We start from the raw sequence: 17,107 nt of genomic DNA on the forward strand, positions 1-17,107 counted from the left end.
GCGGGTGGATAGCATGAATACCTGAGGTCTTTTTTCAAGGGAAGAGGAGTCCAAAGTTGGAGGGCACAGGTTTTGGGTGAGAAGGGAAATATTCAAAGGGACTTGACAGGTAACCTTTTCACATGGTGTGTGGTGCGTGTATGGAATGAGCTGCCAGAGGAAGTGGTGGAGGCTGGTATAATTGCAACATTTAAAAGGCACCTGGATGGGTATATGAATAGGAAGGGTTTAGACGGATATGGGGCGAGTGCTGGCAAATGGGAATAGATGAGGTTGGGATATCTGGTCGGCATGGACGAGATGGACCGAATGGTCTCTTTCCATGCTATACATCACGCTGACTGTATTGTGGTTATGAATGTCAACAAGGTACCAATTCTCAAAATCATTAGCTGGCTGTGAATTAATATGGATCAGAACAACAAAGTGAGTGACAACAGAAAAACAAAATTTATTCTCCCCTTGTCGAAACCTCCCAAGTGACCTGTGGCCAGGCACTGCACTGTCATCCCTCCAATGTATGTCCACATCAAGGGGAACTGTTGTGGGCCCCAGAGTACAGACAGAGATAGTCTGGCCTTAGACCTCACCTTTTCATTGAGGAGAATTAATCCAAGCAGAGGGCGTGACATGGACCATTGATTTCTGCAGTCTTCAAAAATGATGATGTTCAGAACTGTGGAGAGCATCTGGAGCAGAAAACCCAATGATGAACAAGTGGAAAAAGGTTTCTGAGACACTGACATTAATTTAGAAGGCAGCCAAAGAATTAATTAAGCTCTGGGAATTAATGAAATACTAAATCATCACGCACCCGACTAGAATCGAATCATCAAACGGCATTTTGATAGTTGCGTCAACCTACAGTGGCTCTCGGGAACAGCTTTAAACATGGAAACAGGGGTCACACAGTAGGCGATTCAGCCCTTTGAGCTTGATCCTCCATTTGCTGTGATCGTCACCCAACTCAAGTGCTTGTTGCTGCTTTTCATCATATTCTTCAATCCCTTGGATCCCAAACGCTCCACCTGACTCTTGCTTTAAATCAGACGTTTGGCCCTGACTAATTTCTGTGGTAGCAAATTCCATAGGCTCCCCACTCTGGGTCAAGACATTTCTTCCCATCTCAGTCCAAAATCTTTTACCCCTTAGCCGAGGATTGAGCACCTGCTTCTGAACTTCCCCACCATCAGCAATATCCTTCCTGCATCGACTCTATCTATTCCTGTTTGTAATTTATGGGTTCCTACAAGATCCCCCTCCCTTCATTTTTTTGAACACCAGCAAATATTATCCCAACCCATTCAACCTCAGCTCCCCTGTCAGTCCTGCCATCCCAGCAATCAGTCTGTTAAACCTTCACCACACTCCCGAGGGCAGTAACATCCTTCCTCAGATAAGGAGAGCCAATGTTTGAAGTGTGGTCTCACGAATGCTGTGTAACTGCAGCAGAATACCCCAGCTCCTGTCCTTGAATGCTTGTGCGGGAAAGACTGCGATGCAGCTTGCCCTTTTTATTTTTCAGAGACTAGTCAGTGAGGCGACCAGGTTTCACTGTACATTCCTTCTCTCCATCACTTTATGCACATGATGCTGCCACTGTCATGTACTTGCCCCCTCACTCAGCCTGTCCAAAACACATTGCAACATTGAATCCCTACAGTGTAGAAGCAGGCCACTTGGCCCATTGAGTCCACACCAAACACCATCCCACCCAGACCGACCTCTGTAACCCTCTTATTTCCCATGGCTATTCCATTTAGCCTGCACATTCCTGAATACGATGGGAAATTTCTCATGGCCAATCTACCCAATCTGCACATCTTCGGACTTTGTGGGAGAAAAGCAGAACACCTGGAGGAAACCCATGTCACCACAGGGAGACAGTGCAAACTCTACACCGACAGTCACCCGAGGTGGAATCAAACCTGGGTCCCTGGCGCTTTGAGGTAGCAGATGCTAACCACTGAACCACCATGCTGCTCTTTCGTTTGTGATGCATCCCCTCCTCCTCCCTACTTTAGACTTCTCTTCATTACAAAGTTAATCTATTGGCCATTTTGTCTCAGTCCTCCTGAAGGTTGTTACTATTTGTTTGACTCTTAACTGCGCTGAGGTATTAGGGATGGGCAATAAATGCTGGCGAGTCAGTGATGCCCTTGTGAATGAACAACAACTATGACTGTTCATGATATCTGTTTTATTTGCAGAGATGGAAAAGCCCCAGTATCCACCAATGTTGCTGCCTCCCTTCGGTTCACCCTTCCTACCCTTGAATTCTCTGAGCTGTAGTTCTGCTCTCAGTTCTGTTTGGCAATATTCTGTCAAACAAATGTATAAAGCAGACAGCATTTCCCTCACCAATCAGAAGACAAAATACTGTTCTGATTTTCAGTATCTTTTCTGCATTCTCAAAGACTCATTTATCAGCTTCTGTCGTGGTGGGTTTCTAACCTCATCCCCAGAATATTATCCAACTGATAAACCCAACTGATATGGGTTTCGGATTCTCACAGGAGAAGTTGCAGATTGCATTCACAACTCAATCATCCTCATTGCTCCATTCAAACTCAAGCCAGAACTGACAAGGCAGATACAAGTGAATTTCAAACTACAGTATTTATATTGGCTCAAGACTAAGAAATAAATTAGAAACAAGCTTTTTTCCTCAAATAACTGACATGCACAACACACGACAGACCATCACCTTCTAACACACCTTGCACAAACCCATGAGGTGATAACTACATGGCATATGGATCAGACAGTTCCCAAGCTATCTTCTGCATCTCAGATCGCAATCTAAATTGAGTTTTTTGATGAAGTGTGAAGATAATTGATGAAGATAAGGCAGTGGATGTTGCCAACATGGACTTCAGTAAAACATTTAACAAGGTCCCTCAGGGCAGGCTGGTCCAGATCTCGAGCTATATTTAATAGCTGTAATAGCATTTGTGAAAACAGCATTCACAACATTTCTCCCTCATAATCCAAAAAAATAATATTGCTTTGAACCAGAGATTTCACATTGATTTAACAGGATTTCATAACATTTTCCTGGTTCCCAGTTTGCTGAGTATTCAATTGCTGATCTGTGTAAAACTGCTCTCTCTCTCTCTCCTGTGCAGCCTCCTACTTATCCTTCAGAACTTCCTCTTCATCACACCACACCCCCACCTTCTAGACCACTCCCCAATACCATTCCTCATGTTCCCAGCGTTTCTCTTTAGCCCCAGAATCCCTTGCAGTCTCCTTCTCCAGCAGCTGCTGAGCAGATGCCCTGACCCCGGAGCTGGCACACGGTCCTCCTAATAGGTGATTTATTGGCCTCACCTTCCTGGTAAAATGTTTTTTTTCCCCTTGTTCAATGATGTACTGCTCCTCCAATCAGACAGTTGTGTCCCATGTTATCTCCTGGCTGGGAGTGCAGCAGCGACACCCCTCTGTCCTACCACATAAAGCTCCATCATCACAGTCAAATACCATTCACCTTTCACAAAGCCATGCTGACTTGCACTTACTGCTCAAAGCTTTATGTTTTGTTCTCAGTGTATTATCCATTACATTTTGTTGCAAATGACAGGCAAGCATGTTTTTGACGAATAAAGACAATTAATTGCAATTGTCATTTCCAGACAGTGCCACCTTCCTGGGATTGACCATAAGCAGTGAGGATTTGGTGTTGCCTTTGCTGAGCATTACACAAAGTGACTTCAGTCTCTCAACACCGTGCACTCTGTACCCATGCTACCTGCAAAGCACGACATTTCTTCAGAGCTAGAGCAAGAATCATTAACAATTCACAACTTACATTTACATGGCTCCTTCAACTTGGGTAAGCATCCCAAGCCGTTTCACAGGAACTTCATAACATAAGATAGCTAAAATGGGCCATCAAATGTCCTTGGCAAGCAGGGCGAAGGAGAATCACAAGGAATCATAAACGTATGTAAGCAAATGGCAAACAGGGGAAAGGGTAGGTCCACTTTTTGGTGTGGAGCTAGAGGAAGTGGGTGCAGTTCTCCATGAGTACTTCACATCGGTATTCACCAAGGAGGAAGACATGGATGATGGTAAAATTAGGGAGGGGTTTGTTGATATTCAGAAAGTGGTGGTGTTTGGGTGTCTTGAAAAACATGAAAATAGTTAAGTCCTGAGGGCTTCATCGGATCTATCCCAGGCTACTGAAGGAGGCAATGGAGGAGATGACTGCAGCCTTTACAGAGAGGTCACAGAAGACTGGAGAACAGCTAATGTTGTTCCTTTGTTCAAGGGCAATTATTGGAGAAGATTCTTAGGGACAGGATTTACTCACCTTTGGAAAAGAAGGAACTTATTAGGGATTGTCAGCATGGCTTTATGTGGGGAAGTCTTGTCTTAAAAAGTAGATTGAGATGTTTGAGGTGGTGATAAGGGTAAGAAAGTGGCTATTGCCTACATGGACATCACTGAGGCATTTGACAGTTCCTCATGGAAGGCTGGTCCAGAAGATGAGATCACTTGGGATCACGGTGGGTTGGTACATTGGATATAAAATTGGCTTGGTCAGAGAAGACAGAGGGTAGTTGTGGAATGCTGATGTTCTCACTGGAGGTTTGTGATCAATGGTATTCCACAAGGATCAGTGCTGAGTCCTCTGCTCTTCGTTATAGAAATTATTTGGATGAAAACAGAGGTGGGTCTGATTATTAAGTTTGCAGATGATAAAAACCAGTGGAGTCATGGACAGTGAGGAAGGTTATCAACGGATACCTCAGGATGACAGATCAGATAGAAAGTTGGGTGAAGAAATGGCAGATGGAATTTAATCTAGACAAGTGCAACAGAATATATTTTGGGAGGTCAAATGCAAGAGGCAAGTACACAGTAAATGGCAAGACCCTTGGCAACATTAATATACAGAGGGATGGTGGAGTTCAAGTCCATAGCTCCCTGAAAGTGGCAACACAAGTGGAAGAGGCAACAGAGAAGACATCTTTGCCTTCATCGGTCCGAACACTCAGTTTAACAAGTTGGCAAGTCAGGTTACAATTGTATAAAATGTTAGACAGACCATAGTGAGAGCACTGTGTGCAGTCTGGCTATCAAACTGCAAGAACAAGGTGGTGGCTTTGGACAGGGTGGAAAAGAATCTCACCAGGATTGGAATTAGTTAGTTAGAACAAGAGGTTGGATAAACTTGGGTTAATTTCACCAGAGTGCTACAGGCTTAAGGGAGGACCTGATAGAAGGTTGTGATACAGTAGATAGTTGAAATGTTTTTCTCAGGGTGAAAATGACAAATACTGGAGGGCAAAGGTTTAAGGTGAGATTAATGAGGCAAGGGGTTTTATACACCCAGAACGGTAGATGCTTGGAACGTGCTGCCAGGGGAGTTGGTCCAAGCAGATCCAATAGCAAGGTCAGGCAGGACATATGAACAGCCAAGCTATAGTGTGATTCAGATCATGTGGGGACAGAACAAAAATAGAAATTGCTGGAAAAGCTCAGGCAGCATTTATGGAGAGAATTCAGAGTGAACATTTCGGGTTGAGTGACCCTTCTTCAGAGTGATCCGTTCAACCTGAAATATTAACTTTGATTTCTCTCTACAGAGACTGCCAGACCTGCTGAGCTTTTCCAGCAATTTCTGTTTTTGTGTCTGGTTTACAGCATCTACAGTTCTTTCAGTTTTTATTGAGCTCAGAATGGTTGATGCAGACACGGTGGGTGAAGGGTCTGTTCCTGATCTGTACTGTTCTAAGTGACAGTGAAGCACTCAGCAGAAAATATTTCACAAAACATTGGCCCAAAGGACAGCTTTTAAGGAGTGTCTTGAAGGGGAATAAAAAACACACAAAGGTTTAAAGAGGGGATTCCAGAGTTTAGGGCATTGGGAGCTGAAAGCAAGGCTGTCATTGATGGAACAATTCACATCAGAGAAGACCAAGAGTGGATAAAAGCAGGAGCACAGATATCTCAGAAGGTATTTGGGCTGGAAGAGATGACAGAAATATGGTAACTATGAGGCGATGGGAGGATGCGGATGACACGAAAGTCGGAGGAGTTGTTGACAGTGAGGAAGCATGTGGCAGGTTACAGCAGGATATAGAGAAGCTGCAGAGCTGGGCAGAAAGGTGGCAGATGGAATTCAATGTAGCTAAGTGCGAGGTGATTCACTTTGGGAAGAATAACAAAAAGATGGGGTACTGGGCTAATGGTCGGATACTTGGTAGTGTGGATGAGCAGAGGGATCTTGGTGTCCATGTACACAGATCTCTGAAAGTTGCCACCCAGGTAAATAGTGCGGTGAGGAAGGCATATGGCGTACTGGCTTTTATTGGTAGAGGAATTGAGTTCCGGAGTCCTGAGGTCATGATGCAGTTGTATAAGACTCTGGTACGGCCGCATCTGGAATATTGTGTGCAGTTTTGGTCGCCATACTATAGGAAGGATGTGGAGGCATTGGAACGGGTGCAGAGGAGGTTTACCAGGATGTTGCCTGGTATGGAAGGAAAATCGTATGAGGAAAGACTGAGGCACTTGGGGCTGTTTTCACTAGAGAAAAGAAGGTTTAGGGGTGACTTGATTGAGGTGTACAAGATGATTAGGGGGTTAGATAGGGTCGACAGTATGAACCTTTTCCCGCGTATTGAGTCGGGTATTACAAGGGGGCATAGCTTTAAATTAAGGGGGGGTAGATATAGGACTGATGTTAGGGGTAGGTTCTTCACTCAGCGAGTCGTTAGTTCATGGAATGCCCTGCCAGTAACAGTGGTGGACTCTCCCTCTTTATGGGCATTTAAGAGGGCATTGGATAGGTATATGGAGGATAGTGGGTTAGTGTAGTTTAGGTGGGCTTGGATCGGCGCAACATCGAGGGCCCAAGGGCCTGTACTGCGCTGTATTCTTCTATGTTCTATGTAGCTCAGTTCTGACAGGATCACAGCTTGTGAGATTTCTGAATTCCTGCCAGGGTTTACCTGTTGAATCATTTCAGGATGCTGCTGCATGATGTGTAGGAAGCGATCACTCTCCTGGGATAACGGTGTTGTTCGTTTCTTTGTACTACGGGACAGCTGCTTGAAGAGGTACGTTACAATGTGGTCCAGACTTGAGCAGCAACCGGTACACACCATGGTGTCTGAAAACAAACCAACCGTGAACATTATCAACTCTCTTCCTTTGGCCTCAGGTCTTCTGTGCTAGCCTTTCATTTTACAAGATCATGGTTGACACTGCATGATGGGCTTGTTCCCTGTCTCGTGTGAACATTGTGCAGTGAAATGGTCACAGGGAAAGACTTGGAAACCCTGGGCCAACCAAATGTCAGGGAACGCTTCTCAAGTCCCAGAAAAAGCAGAGCACCATGTCTGGCACTGGGAGTTGATTGAAAGGTGACATACTGACACATCAGGCTGCCCTAGGGCTGCATTTCTGCTATTCTGACAGGGTTATCTGCCTTACCTTTTAACTTGCCCAAGCCATCCACAAGGTAGTGGAGCTGTGGGCCCAGAGCTGGGAGTTTGGTTTGAGTGTGTAAGCGATGGCCTGAACACTGCCTACTGAACAGTAAACCTTCTCCAAGATGCCCTGAAGCTTTGGCCGGGGAGTAGTGAGTGAGGGACCAAGTGTCCATGTCATTTCGAAATGAAACAAGGGACGACTTGCCAGAGGATAGATTTGATTAACAGTGGGAAACATGTCCATTTGGTTCTCTGTCGGACAATACTGCTGGCCAATGGCCACTGGAAAATGAGAAGCAAACTAACATACAAAAGGAGAAAGTGAGGACTGCAGATGCTGGAGATCAGAGCTTAAAAATGTGATGCTGGAAAAGCGCAGCAGGTCAGGCAGCATCAAAGGAACAGGAGAATCGACGTTTCGGGCATAAGCCCTTCTTCAGGATTCCTGAAGGGCTTATGCCCGAAACATCGATTCTCCTGTTCCTTTGATGCTGCCTGACCTGCTGTGCTTTTCCAGCAACACATTTTTAAGCGCTAACATACAAAAGGGCTAATTTTCCTCACTCACACACACAGTACTCTGAATTGACTTAGTGGCCACACGCCTCACTCCTTCAGGTCCTACATCCAGTATGGTGAGCTGTGACTCAGTGGCATGAGCTCTTGCATTCCTGAATCAGGGAGGGTTGTACTTCAGAGACTGCAGCACACAGTTCAAGTCAACACTCCGCCTCGGACTGAGCCTCTGACTTTCAGATGTGCTATGACGCATGTGCCGTATCACAAGTGAAAGGGCAACAGAACTCTTCCAGGTAAATTGGCTAACATTTCTCAGACTAACAACATAACCACAAACAGGCTGTCTATCAGGTCATTAGCACATGGTTTATCAAGTCCACGTTCTCATGAATTCATGCTTATCTGAACATGTCAGCAATATACTTAACTGATGTGATTCAGCAAATTATGACAGAAAAGTGCTGAAAGCCCTTCCCAACTTCCAGGCCCACAATACTCCGAGGCAAACGCGCAGGTTTGCAACGTGAGCACAGGCTGGATTATGTTGCCTGGGCTTCTACAGAGTTTACCCAAGTATCAGGAGCTGGAAAGGGGACAAGTCCCAATGTAGCAACTGTCAAACTTTCTGAACAGAGGTATCCACAGTGAGAGGTGGGGCAATAGTGCCTGTACAACCATGAACCTAACTACGAACAGATCGCACCCATTTGGCTGATAGACCTCAACATAAATTCCTGAGAGAGAGTTCGTAAAGTTTGATTAAAGCTTAATTTTTTTGCCATCTGAATGACAAGTGACTTACCCAGTGCGGTAAGACCTTCTGAAATGGAGGACAGAATGTACATGATAACATGAGGTTCCAGGCTGGCAATAAAATTCATGTGGTCCTGGGTAAGAACTTCTAACAAGGAGTAATAGGACTGACTGAGCTTGGGGTAATCCTGGGGGGAGGAAAATGAGAAAACAATGGAATATTAAATTGCAGAAAGCAAAGAGGAAGAGTTTGGAGAGAGCTTCAAACAAGGACAATTGTTGGAACACAGAAAACTGGATAAGGATGTGAAGCTCAGAACAAACCAGCAGGTTAGAAACCTTAACCATCATGAGAAGGGAAACAGCAGATATCAGCACCCATGTGTCATTCATTAAACCAATTCATCACAAAACAAAATGCAAGCTTCCATGACAGTTTCAACTTTGTGCCATCTCGTCTTTGCAAACAAAAAGAGACAATGGTAATTCGAAGTTTTGGTCCATGGATTCTCACAAAAATGTTCCAGGCTTCCCATCTGGCTCAGGATCAGTGACTGGATGTCAGATTCTGAGGCACCCAGCTGTGGGCTGGGAGATGCGGGGGATTTGTCCATGGGTGGAAAGTAACATCAGTCAAGGGGGTGGCACAATGTTACAACAGGAACATGGAACAGTAAGAACAAAGAAGATGGTAAAAGAGGGGGAGGTGTGGCATTGTTAGTCAAGGACAGTATTACAGTGGCAGAAAGGACATTTGAGGACTCATCTACTGAGGTAGTATGGGCTGAGGTTAGGGAGAGGTCACCATGTTGGGAGCTTTCTATAGGCCTCTGAATAGTTCCAGAGATGCAGAGGATAGCAAAGCTAACTGTGGTTAGGAGCAAGAATGACAGGGTAGTTGTCATGGGAGTCTTTAACTTTCCAAATATTGAGTGGGAATACTATAGTTCAAGTACTAGTTTCTATTCAGTGTGTGCAGGAGGGTTTCCTGACACAGTGTGTAGACAGGCCAACAAGAGGCAAGGTCACATTGGATTTGGTACTGGGTAATGAACCTGGCCAGGTATTAGTTTTGGAGGTAGGAGAGCACTTTGGTGATAGCAACTACAATTCAGTTGTGCTTACTTTAGCAATGGAAAAGGATACGAAGAAATGCAGCTGGGGGCAAGACAATTACGATGCAATTAGGTAAGGTGTAGAAAGCATAGGATGGGGAAGGAAGGTGCAGGGGATGGGCAAATTGGAAATGTGGAGCTTATTCAAGGAATAGCTACTACGTGTCCTTGATCAGTGTCTACCTATCAGGCAGGGAGGAAGTGTCGAGTGAGGGAGCAGTGATTTACTAAAGAAATTGAATCTCTTGTCAGGAGGAAGAAGGAGGCTTATGTAAGGAGGAGATGTGAATGCTCAGTTAGGGTGTTTGAGAGTTACGGGTTAACCAGAAAAGACCGAAAGAGAGAGCTAACAAGAGCCAGGAAGGGACATGAGAAGTCGTTAGCGGATAGGATCAAGGAAAACCCTAAGGCTTTCTACAGGTATATCAGGAATAAAAGAATGACTAGAATAAATTTCGGGCCAATTAAGGATAGTAGTGGGAAGTTGTGGGTGCAATCAGAAGAGTTGGGGAAGCACTAAATGAATATTTTTTGTCAGTATTTACATTAGAAAAAGACAATGTTGTCAAGGAGAATGCTGAGATACAGGCAACTAGACAAGATGGGATTGAGCTGAAAATGTGTTGCTGGAAAAGCGCAGCAGGTCAGGCAGCATCCAAGGAACAGGAGAATCGACGTTTCGGGCATAAGCCCTTCTTCAGGAATGAGGAAAGTGTGTCCAGCAGGCTAAGATAAAAGGTAGGGAGGAGGGACTTGGGGGAGGGGCGTAGGAAATGCGATAGGTGGAGGGAGGTCAAGGTGAGGGTGATAGGCCGGAGTGGGGTGGGGGCGGAGAGGTCAGGAAGATGATTGCAGGTTAGGAAGGCGGTGCTGAGTTCGAGGGATTTGACTGAGACAAGGTGGGGGGAGGGGAAATGAGGAAACTGGAGAAATCCGATTTCATCCCTTGTGGTTGGACCGTTCCCAGGCAGAAGATGAGGCGTTCTTCCTCCAACCGTCGTGTTGCCATGGTCTGGCGATGGAGGAGTCCAAGGACCTGCATGTCCTTGGTGGAGTGGGAGGGGGAGTTAAAGTGTTGGCTACGGGGTGGTTGGGTTGGTTGGTCCGGGTGTCCCAGAGGTGTTCTCTGAAACGTACCGCAAGTAGGCGGTCTGTCTCCCCAATATAGAGGAGGCCACATCGGGTGCAGTGGATGCAATAGATGATGTGTGTGAAGGTGCAGGTGAATCTGTGGCGGATATGGAAGTGTCCCTTGGGGCCTTGGAGGGAAGTAAGGGGGGAGGTGTGGGCGCAAGTTTTGCATTTCTTGCAGTTGCAGGGGAAGGTGCCGGGAGTGGAGGTTGGGTTGGTGGGGGGTGTGGATCTGACGAGGGAGTCACGGAGGGAGTGGTCTTTACGGAATGCTGATAGGGGAGGGGAGGGAAATATATCACTGGTGGTGGGGTCCGTTTGGAGGTGGCGGAAATGACAGCGGATGATACGTTGTCCATGGAGGTTGGTGGGGTGGTAGGTGAGGACCAGTGGGGTTCTGTCCTGGTGGCGGTTGGAGGGGCGGGGCTCAAGGGCGGAGGAGCGGGAAGTGCAGTGGAGGGCATCGTCGACTACGTCTGGCGGGAAATTGCGGTCCTTGAAGAAGGAGGCCATCTGTGTTGTATGGTTTTGGAACTGGTCCTTCTGGGAGCAGATGCGGCGGAGACGAAGGAATTGGGAATATGGGATGGCGTTTTTACAGGGGGCAGGGTGGGAGGAGGTGTCGTCTAGGTAGCTGTGGGAGTCGGTCGGTTTATAGTAAATGTCTGTGTCGATTCGGTCACCCGAGATAGAAATGGAAAGGTCTAGGGAGGGGTCTGAGACGGTCCAGGTGAATTTGAGGTCGGGGTGGAAGGTGTTGGTAAAGTGGATGAACTGTTCAACCTTCTCGTGGGAGCACGAGGCAGTGCCGATACAGTCATCGATGTAGCGGAGGAAAAGGTGGGGGGTGGTGCCAGTGTAGCTGCGGAAGATGGACTGTTCCACATATCCTACGAAGAGGCAGGCATAGCTGGGGCCCATGCGTGTGCCCATGGCTACTCCTTTGGTTTGGAGGAAGTGGGAAGATTGGAATGAGAAGTTGTTCAGGGTGAGGACCAGTTCAGTCAGTCGAAGGAGGGTGTCGGTGGAAGGGTACTGGTTGGTACGGCGGGAAAGAAAGAAGCGGAGGGCTTTAAGTCCTTCGTGATGGGGGATGGAGGTGTATAGGGACTGGATGTCCATGGTGAAGATAAGACGTTGGGGACCGGGGAAGCGAAAATCATGGAGGTGGAGGGCGTGGGTGGTGTCCCGAACGTAGGTGGGATTGAGGTTCACAAGGAGGTGGTGTGAGCAATTCTGGAAAGTGTGGAAAAAAAAGGTAAGTCCCCTGGGCCAGATGGCATCTATCCTCGGATTCTCTGGGAAGCCAGGGCGGTAATTGCAGACCCTTTGGCTTTGACCTTTATGTCAATGTCTACAGGAATAGTGCCAGAAGATTGGAGGATAGCAAATGTCCCCTTGTCCAAGAAGGGGAGTAGGGACAACCCTGGTAATTATAGACCAATGAGCTTACTTCGGTTGTGGGTCAAATGTTGGAACAAGTTATGAGAGAGCGGATCTATAATCATCGAGAAAGGGATAAGTTGATTAGAGATAGTCAACACGGTTTTGTGAAAGGTAGGTCGTGCCTCACAAACCTTATTGAGTGCTTTGAGAAGGTGATCAAACAGGTGGATGAGGGTAAAGCAGTTGACGTGGTGTACTTAGATTTCAGTTAGATTCCCCACTGTAGGCTATTGCAGAAAATGGCATTGGGAGTGATGTAGCGGTTTGGATCGGAAATTTGCTAGCTGAAAGAAGACAGAGGGTGGTGGTTGGTGGGAAATGTTCACACTGGAGTTCAATTACTATTGGGGTACCACAAGGATCAGTTTTGGGGCCAGTACTGTTTGCCATTTTTATAAATGACCTAGATGAGGGCATAGAAGGATGGGTTAGTAAATTCGTGGATGACACTAAGATAGGTAGGGTTATGGTTCGTGCCGAAGGATGTTGTAAGTTACAGAGGGACATAGATAAGCTGCAGAGCTGGGCTGAGAGGTGGCAAATGGAGTTTAATGCAGAAAAGTGAGAGGTGATTCACTTTGGTCGGAGTAACTGGAATGTAGACTACTGGGCTAATGGTAAGATTCTTGGTAGTGTAAGTGGGCAGAGAGATCTCTGAGTCCACATACATAGATCCCTGAAGGTGCCACCCAGGTTGATAGGGTTGTTAAGAAGGCAAGCGGTGCTATAGCAGAGGGATTGAGTTTCGGAACAATGGGATCATGCTGTAGCTGTACAAAACTCTGGTGCGGCCACACTTGGTGTATTGTGTACAGTTCTGGTCACCACATTATAGGAAGGATGTGGAAGCTTTGGAAAGGGTGCAGAGGAGATTTACTAGGATGTTGCCTGGTATGGAGGGAAGGTCTTATGAGGAAAGGCTGAGGGACTTGAGGCTGCTTTCATTGGGCGGAAGGAGGTTGAGAGGTGACCTAATTGAGACATATAAGATAATCAGAGGATTAGATAGGGTGTCCAGTGAGAGCCTTTTTACTCGGATGGTGATGGCTAGCACGAGGGGACACAGCTTTAAATTGAGGGGTGATAGATATAGGATGGATGTCAGAGGTAGTTTCTTTACTCAGAGAGTAGTCGGGGTGCGGAACGCAATGCCTGCAACAGCAGTAGACTCGCCAACTTTAAGGGAATTTAAATGGTCATTGGATAGGCATATGGACAAGAATGGAATAGTGTAGGTTAGATGGGTTTCAGATTGGTTTCACAGGTCAGCGCAACATCGAGGGCTAAAGGGCCTGTATTGCGTTGTCATGTTCCATTTTCTAGGACACAGGAAGAGACCTGAAGATGATTGTACAAAAGAATTGGACCGATAACAGACCGATGGGTCATGGACAATCTAATCTAATCGATTAGGTTGCAGGGATTAGTCAAGCCAGCACAAAAACAGAGGCTGCGCAATAACTTTCACATACAACTAAGAGTCACGCAGTTACCAGTCACTCTCAGTGGGATCCACTGAGTAATCTGCATGGGCTGCACACAGAAAACAAGTCAGACCAATGAACACCGAATGCCCTGATTTCAACTGTATTCTTTCAACAAAATCAATCCCCAAAACACAGGTGCTCTGAGGGCAAGGAGAACTTACCAGAAGGTCACTGTGAGGGATCGATAGGAGGAGTTTAATGAATGTTTGCAAAGCATTGTCAAGGGCATCGTCTCCATAAAGACGGAAGACTCCAAAGTTGACGTAGTTGCCACTGAGAGCTGCTTTCAACATGGAGAAGCAAATGGAAATTCCTTTCAATTTCAGTCCGTAAACCTGGTCCTTTGGCACCTCTCCCAAGGTGAGGATACGATTACCTGTGTGAGTAACACAAAAAGACTGCAGCTGTTGATAAGCCTACATTACATCTTCAAATGGATCAAAAACATTATGACAGGAAAAGACAACACAGCATTTCCTCACATAAAAACCAATAGAGAGTCTTTCACAGCAATGAACATTTATCTGAGTGAATACATGTGTTAGTACTATCACCCTCCATGCAACATGGCCATAATTAATCACGTGCAAAATGGCTCAATTCAAACCGACAGCAATTCGTACCACTGGTGCACAGATGAAAACTTTCGAGTTCCGAAAGACAAAACCCACACAAAATCAAAATGATCAACACGCCCATCCCCACGTTACTGCATTTCATTGATGGGTCTACTTTTCATGATCTTGCTCCTGACCCCCAAGAATATGAGCTATAAATGCTTTGGAATTGGGAATTTGAACTAGTACCACGAGGGTTTGGTCTGTGTGCATGAAGAGATTCAATTATCAACGTGTCTGTCCGACTTGAAACCAGTCAGTGTCAGGGAGCAGCTGACTGGGGGCCCTCCTGGAATAACGATGAGAATTTATTCATGTGGCGGGAGTTTTACAATCAGAGGGAATAAACATTCAAAGGCCATTTGCTTGTTTTGGTTTTGGAGGATCAAGAATGAATCCTTTCTGTTTCAAGACCTGGTTGGGTTTAAATGTAAGAATGGTTTCGACCAGAGAAAGAAGTTAGCTCAAACTGAGTATAACTAGTTTCCTAACTGTTCGAAGTGTTTTAGTTTAACAATTCCTGACTAAACGTATGCAATTAGAACTGTGAAATGGTTATTGGAAAGTTTAACATCACTTGTGTGAATAATCAAGGAAAAGACTATCAAGGTCAGGGATCAAAAGATAGTTACCTCAAACTGATCAATGTGATTGAGAACGAAACACTCTCTGATATCTGAGAACTGGAAAGTGAGAGCATTGGCAACAGGTGGAACTGCATCTTGCTGTGTTTTGAAATCTTTCAAATTAGAATCTATGTAAATAGTTTGGTGTGTTCTATTTGATCTTCATTTCTGTGGTGTGCGAACTTTCTTTTCATGTTAAAACCCCATCTGCAGCATTGTGTGATCATGTTTCACCAGAGGCCCACCAGATTGAATAAAACAGAACTCCATGAAGTCAGACTTCAGTCTGGAATCTGACTTGCCCAGCAGTAACATCAGCTGGGATCAACATACCAGTAATAAGCCATGCCCCTGCAAGTCAGGTATGTAGCATCCAAAAAAGTTGTCAAGGATGAATTCATTTGTTATCATCCAGTTGAATTTGATGCTCAGGTTCCAGAGGCAAGGCAAGAGAAAGTGGGCGCAAGAGGGTGAGCCTTGAGAAGGAAACAGATCTTCAACAGCAAGGGGAGGAGAGACCGAGCAGAAGCTTATCCCATCTGCCACATGGGGAGACAATGCACTGTGGCAATGTCACATGATTTGTAACCCAGAGGGCTAAGCTCATGATCTGGGAAGGTGGCGAGATGCCACCTTAGCACAGAATGCAAATGCTGTTGACTACCAAATTACATTGAAAGCTAGTCTCAGTTACAGTGGCCGTCAATCTTTGACTCAAATGACCATAATTGATCATTGCCAGTCTGGCCTTGATGGGACTCCGGATCAACAATGCAGTTGTCTCCTCAGTGCACTCTGAAACAGTCTGGCAAGCTACTCTGTTGTGATTTGGAAAGGACAACAAATGCTGACCCATGTCCCCTGAAAGGCCAAAAAAAGATGGGGCTATCAAAGTTGTGTTGAGCAGTTCTCACTGAGGTTCTTTTGGAGCTGGAGCAGGGTGCAGAGGTGAGCAATAGGAAGGGTAGGGGACCAGGAAAGCTGCTCGAACACCATCACGTTGTTCGGAAATGCAGCGACACTGAATCACACTGACCGTAGGTTGTAATCATTTTACTGGTCTCTCGAAACAGAAGGATCCCATTCGGAGAAGACACATCAAACTGCAGCCGCTGTGACCTGCAAATAGGATCAAACAGTGACAGGGTTGTAACATTACAATGCCTGGAAACAAACCTGATCATGGGGTCAGAAAGCAAACATTTCAAGCACAGCATTCTGCTGAACATGCAGTCAGATCTCATTCCAAACAATCCCAGCAACTTAACAACATTCTCTCTCTGACACCATGATACCACAGGTACACACCACTGCAATGCCAGGATGAAAGAGTTACTTGCCCTATATTGCTGATAGAGAGAGATCTCACAGACGGCTACTACAGGGACAGTCAGTATTTTACCTGTTGTGAACGAGTTCAGCCATCAGTTTGAGGATGGGCGTGGTGCATGCTGGGTCATGATACCAAAGTTCCACAACACGCTGGAGGATAGGCATGTACGTGGGATAGCTGGGCACAGAAAGCTAAGGAAATTCGGTCAACTATTCAAATAACTTGCCGATATTAAAAGACATCTCAAACTTCAAGGGAAAGGGAGTGCTGACTTAATTGGCTTCATTATTAGTGAATACCTCCCTATTTCAATAAAACCTTGCAGAAGCACCTACTAATTCTCTGATCAATCTTTCAAAGTGCTTCACGTATTGTTGAAGGACTGCCAGCGATACAGTGGCAAACAGGAAAGCCATTGTTACACAGCAAGATCCCGCATTCAGGAACTAACAGCTGTTGGGGAGCAGTGAACTTCGTTCACACTCAAACATGAAGATGGGACCAGAATGATCAGCAATGTTGTTTGAGGAAACAATCTTGCCCATGACACCAAAAACCTTCCGAATGGTACAGCATCTCGATCAGGCAAACAAAGCCTTTACATCTTAGCCACAACTCGTTCTCTCTCAGGACAG

General features: G+C 45.8%; 1 protein-coding gene across 3 annotated transcripts in view; it reads right to left on the reverse strand.

Annotated features, from left to right (window-relative positions):
* The window catches only part of xpo7 (exportin 7), a 113,533-nt gene that overhangs the window by 4,935 nt on the left and 91,491 nt on the right, over positions 1-17,107 (reverse strand). For all 3 annotated transcript variants that reach the window (XM_087984169.1, XM_087984168.1, XM_087984167.1), the window contains exons 21-26: positions 16,542-16,649; positions 16,176-16,258; positions 14,058-14,272; positions 8,767-8,905; positions 6,963-7,123; positions 591-689 (exon numbers count right to left, since the gene is read on the reverse strand). In XM_087984169.1, coding sequence (XP_087840295.1) covers positions 591-689; positions 6,963-7,123; positions 8,767-8,905; positions 14,058-14,272; positions 16,176-16,258; positions 16,542-16,649 — 805 coding nt within the window. The remainder of the gene's footprint in view (positions 1-590; positions 690-6,962; positions 7,124-8,766; positions 8,906-14,057; positions 14,273-16,175; positions 16,259-16,541; positions 16,650-17,107) is intronic.

This window comes from Chiloscyllium plagiosum, unplaced genomic scaffold (assembly GCF_037043375.1).
Source record: "Chiloscyllium plagiosum isolate Xiang-an unplaced genomic scaffold, Cpla_swu_hap1 HiC_scaffold_48, whole genome shotgun sequence".
NCBI lineage: Eukaryota > Metazoa > Chordata > Chondrichthyes > Orectolobiformes > Hemiscylliidae > Chiloscyllium > Chiloscyllium plagiosum.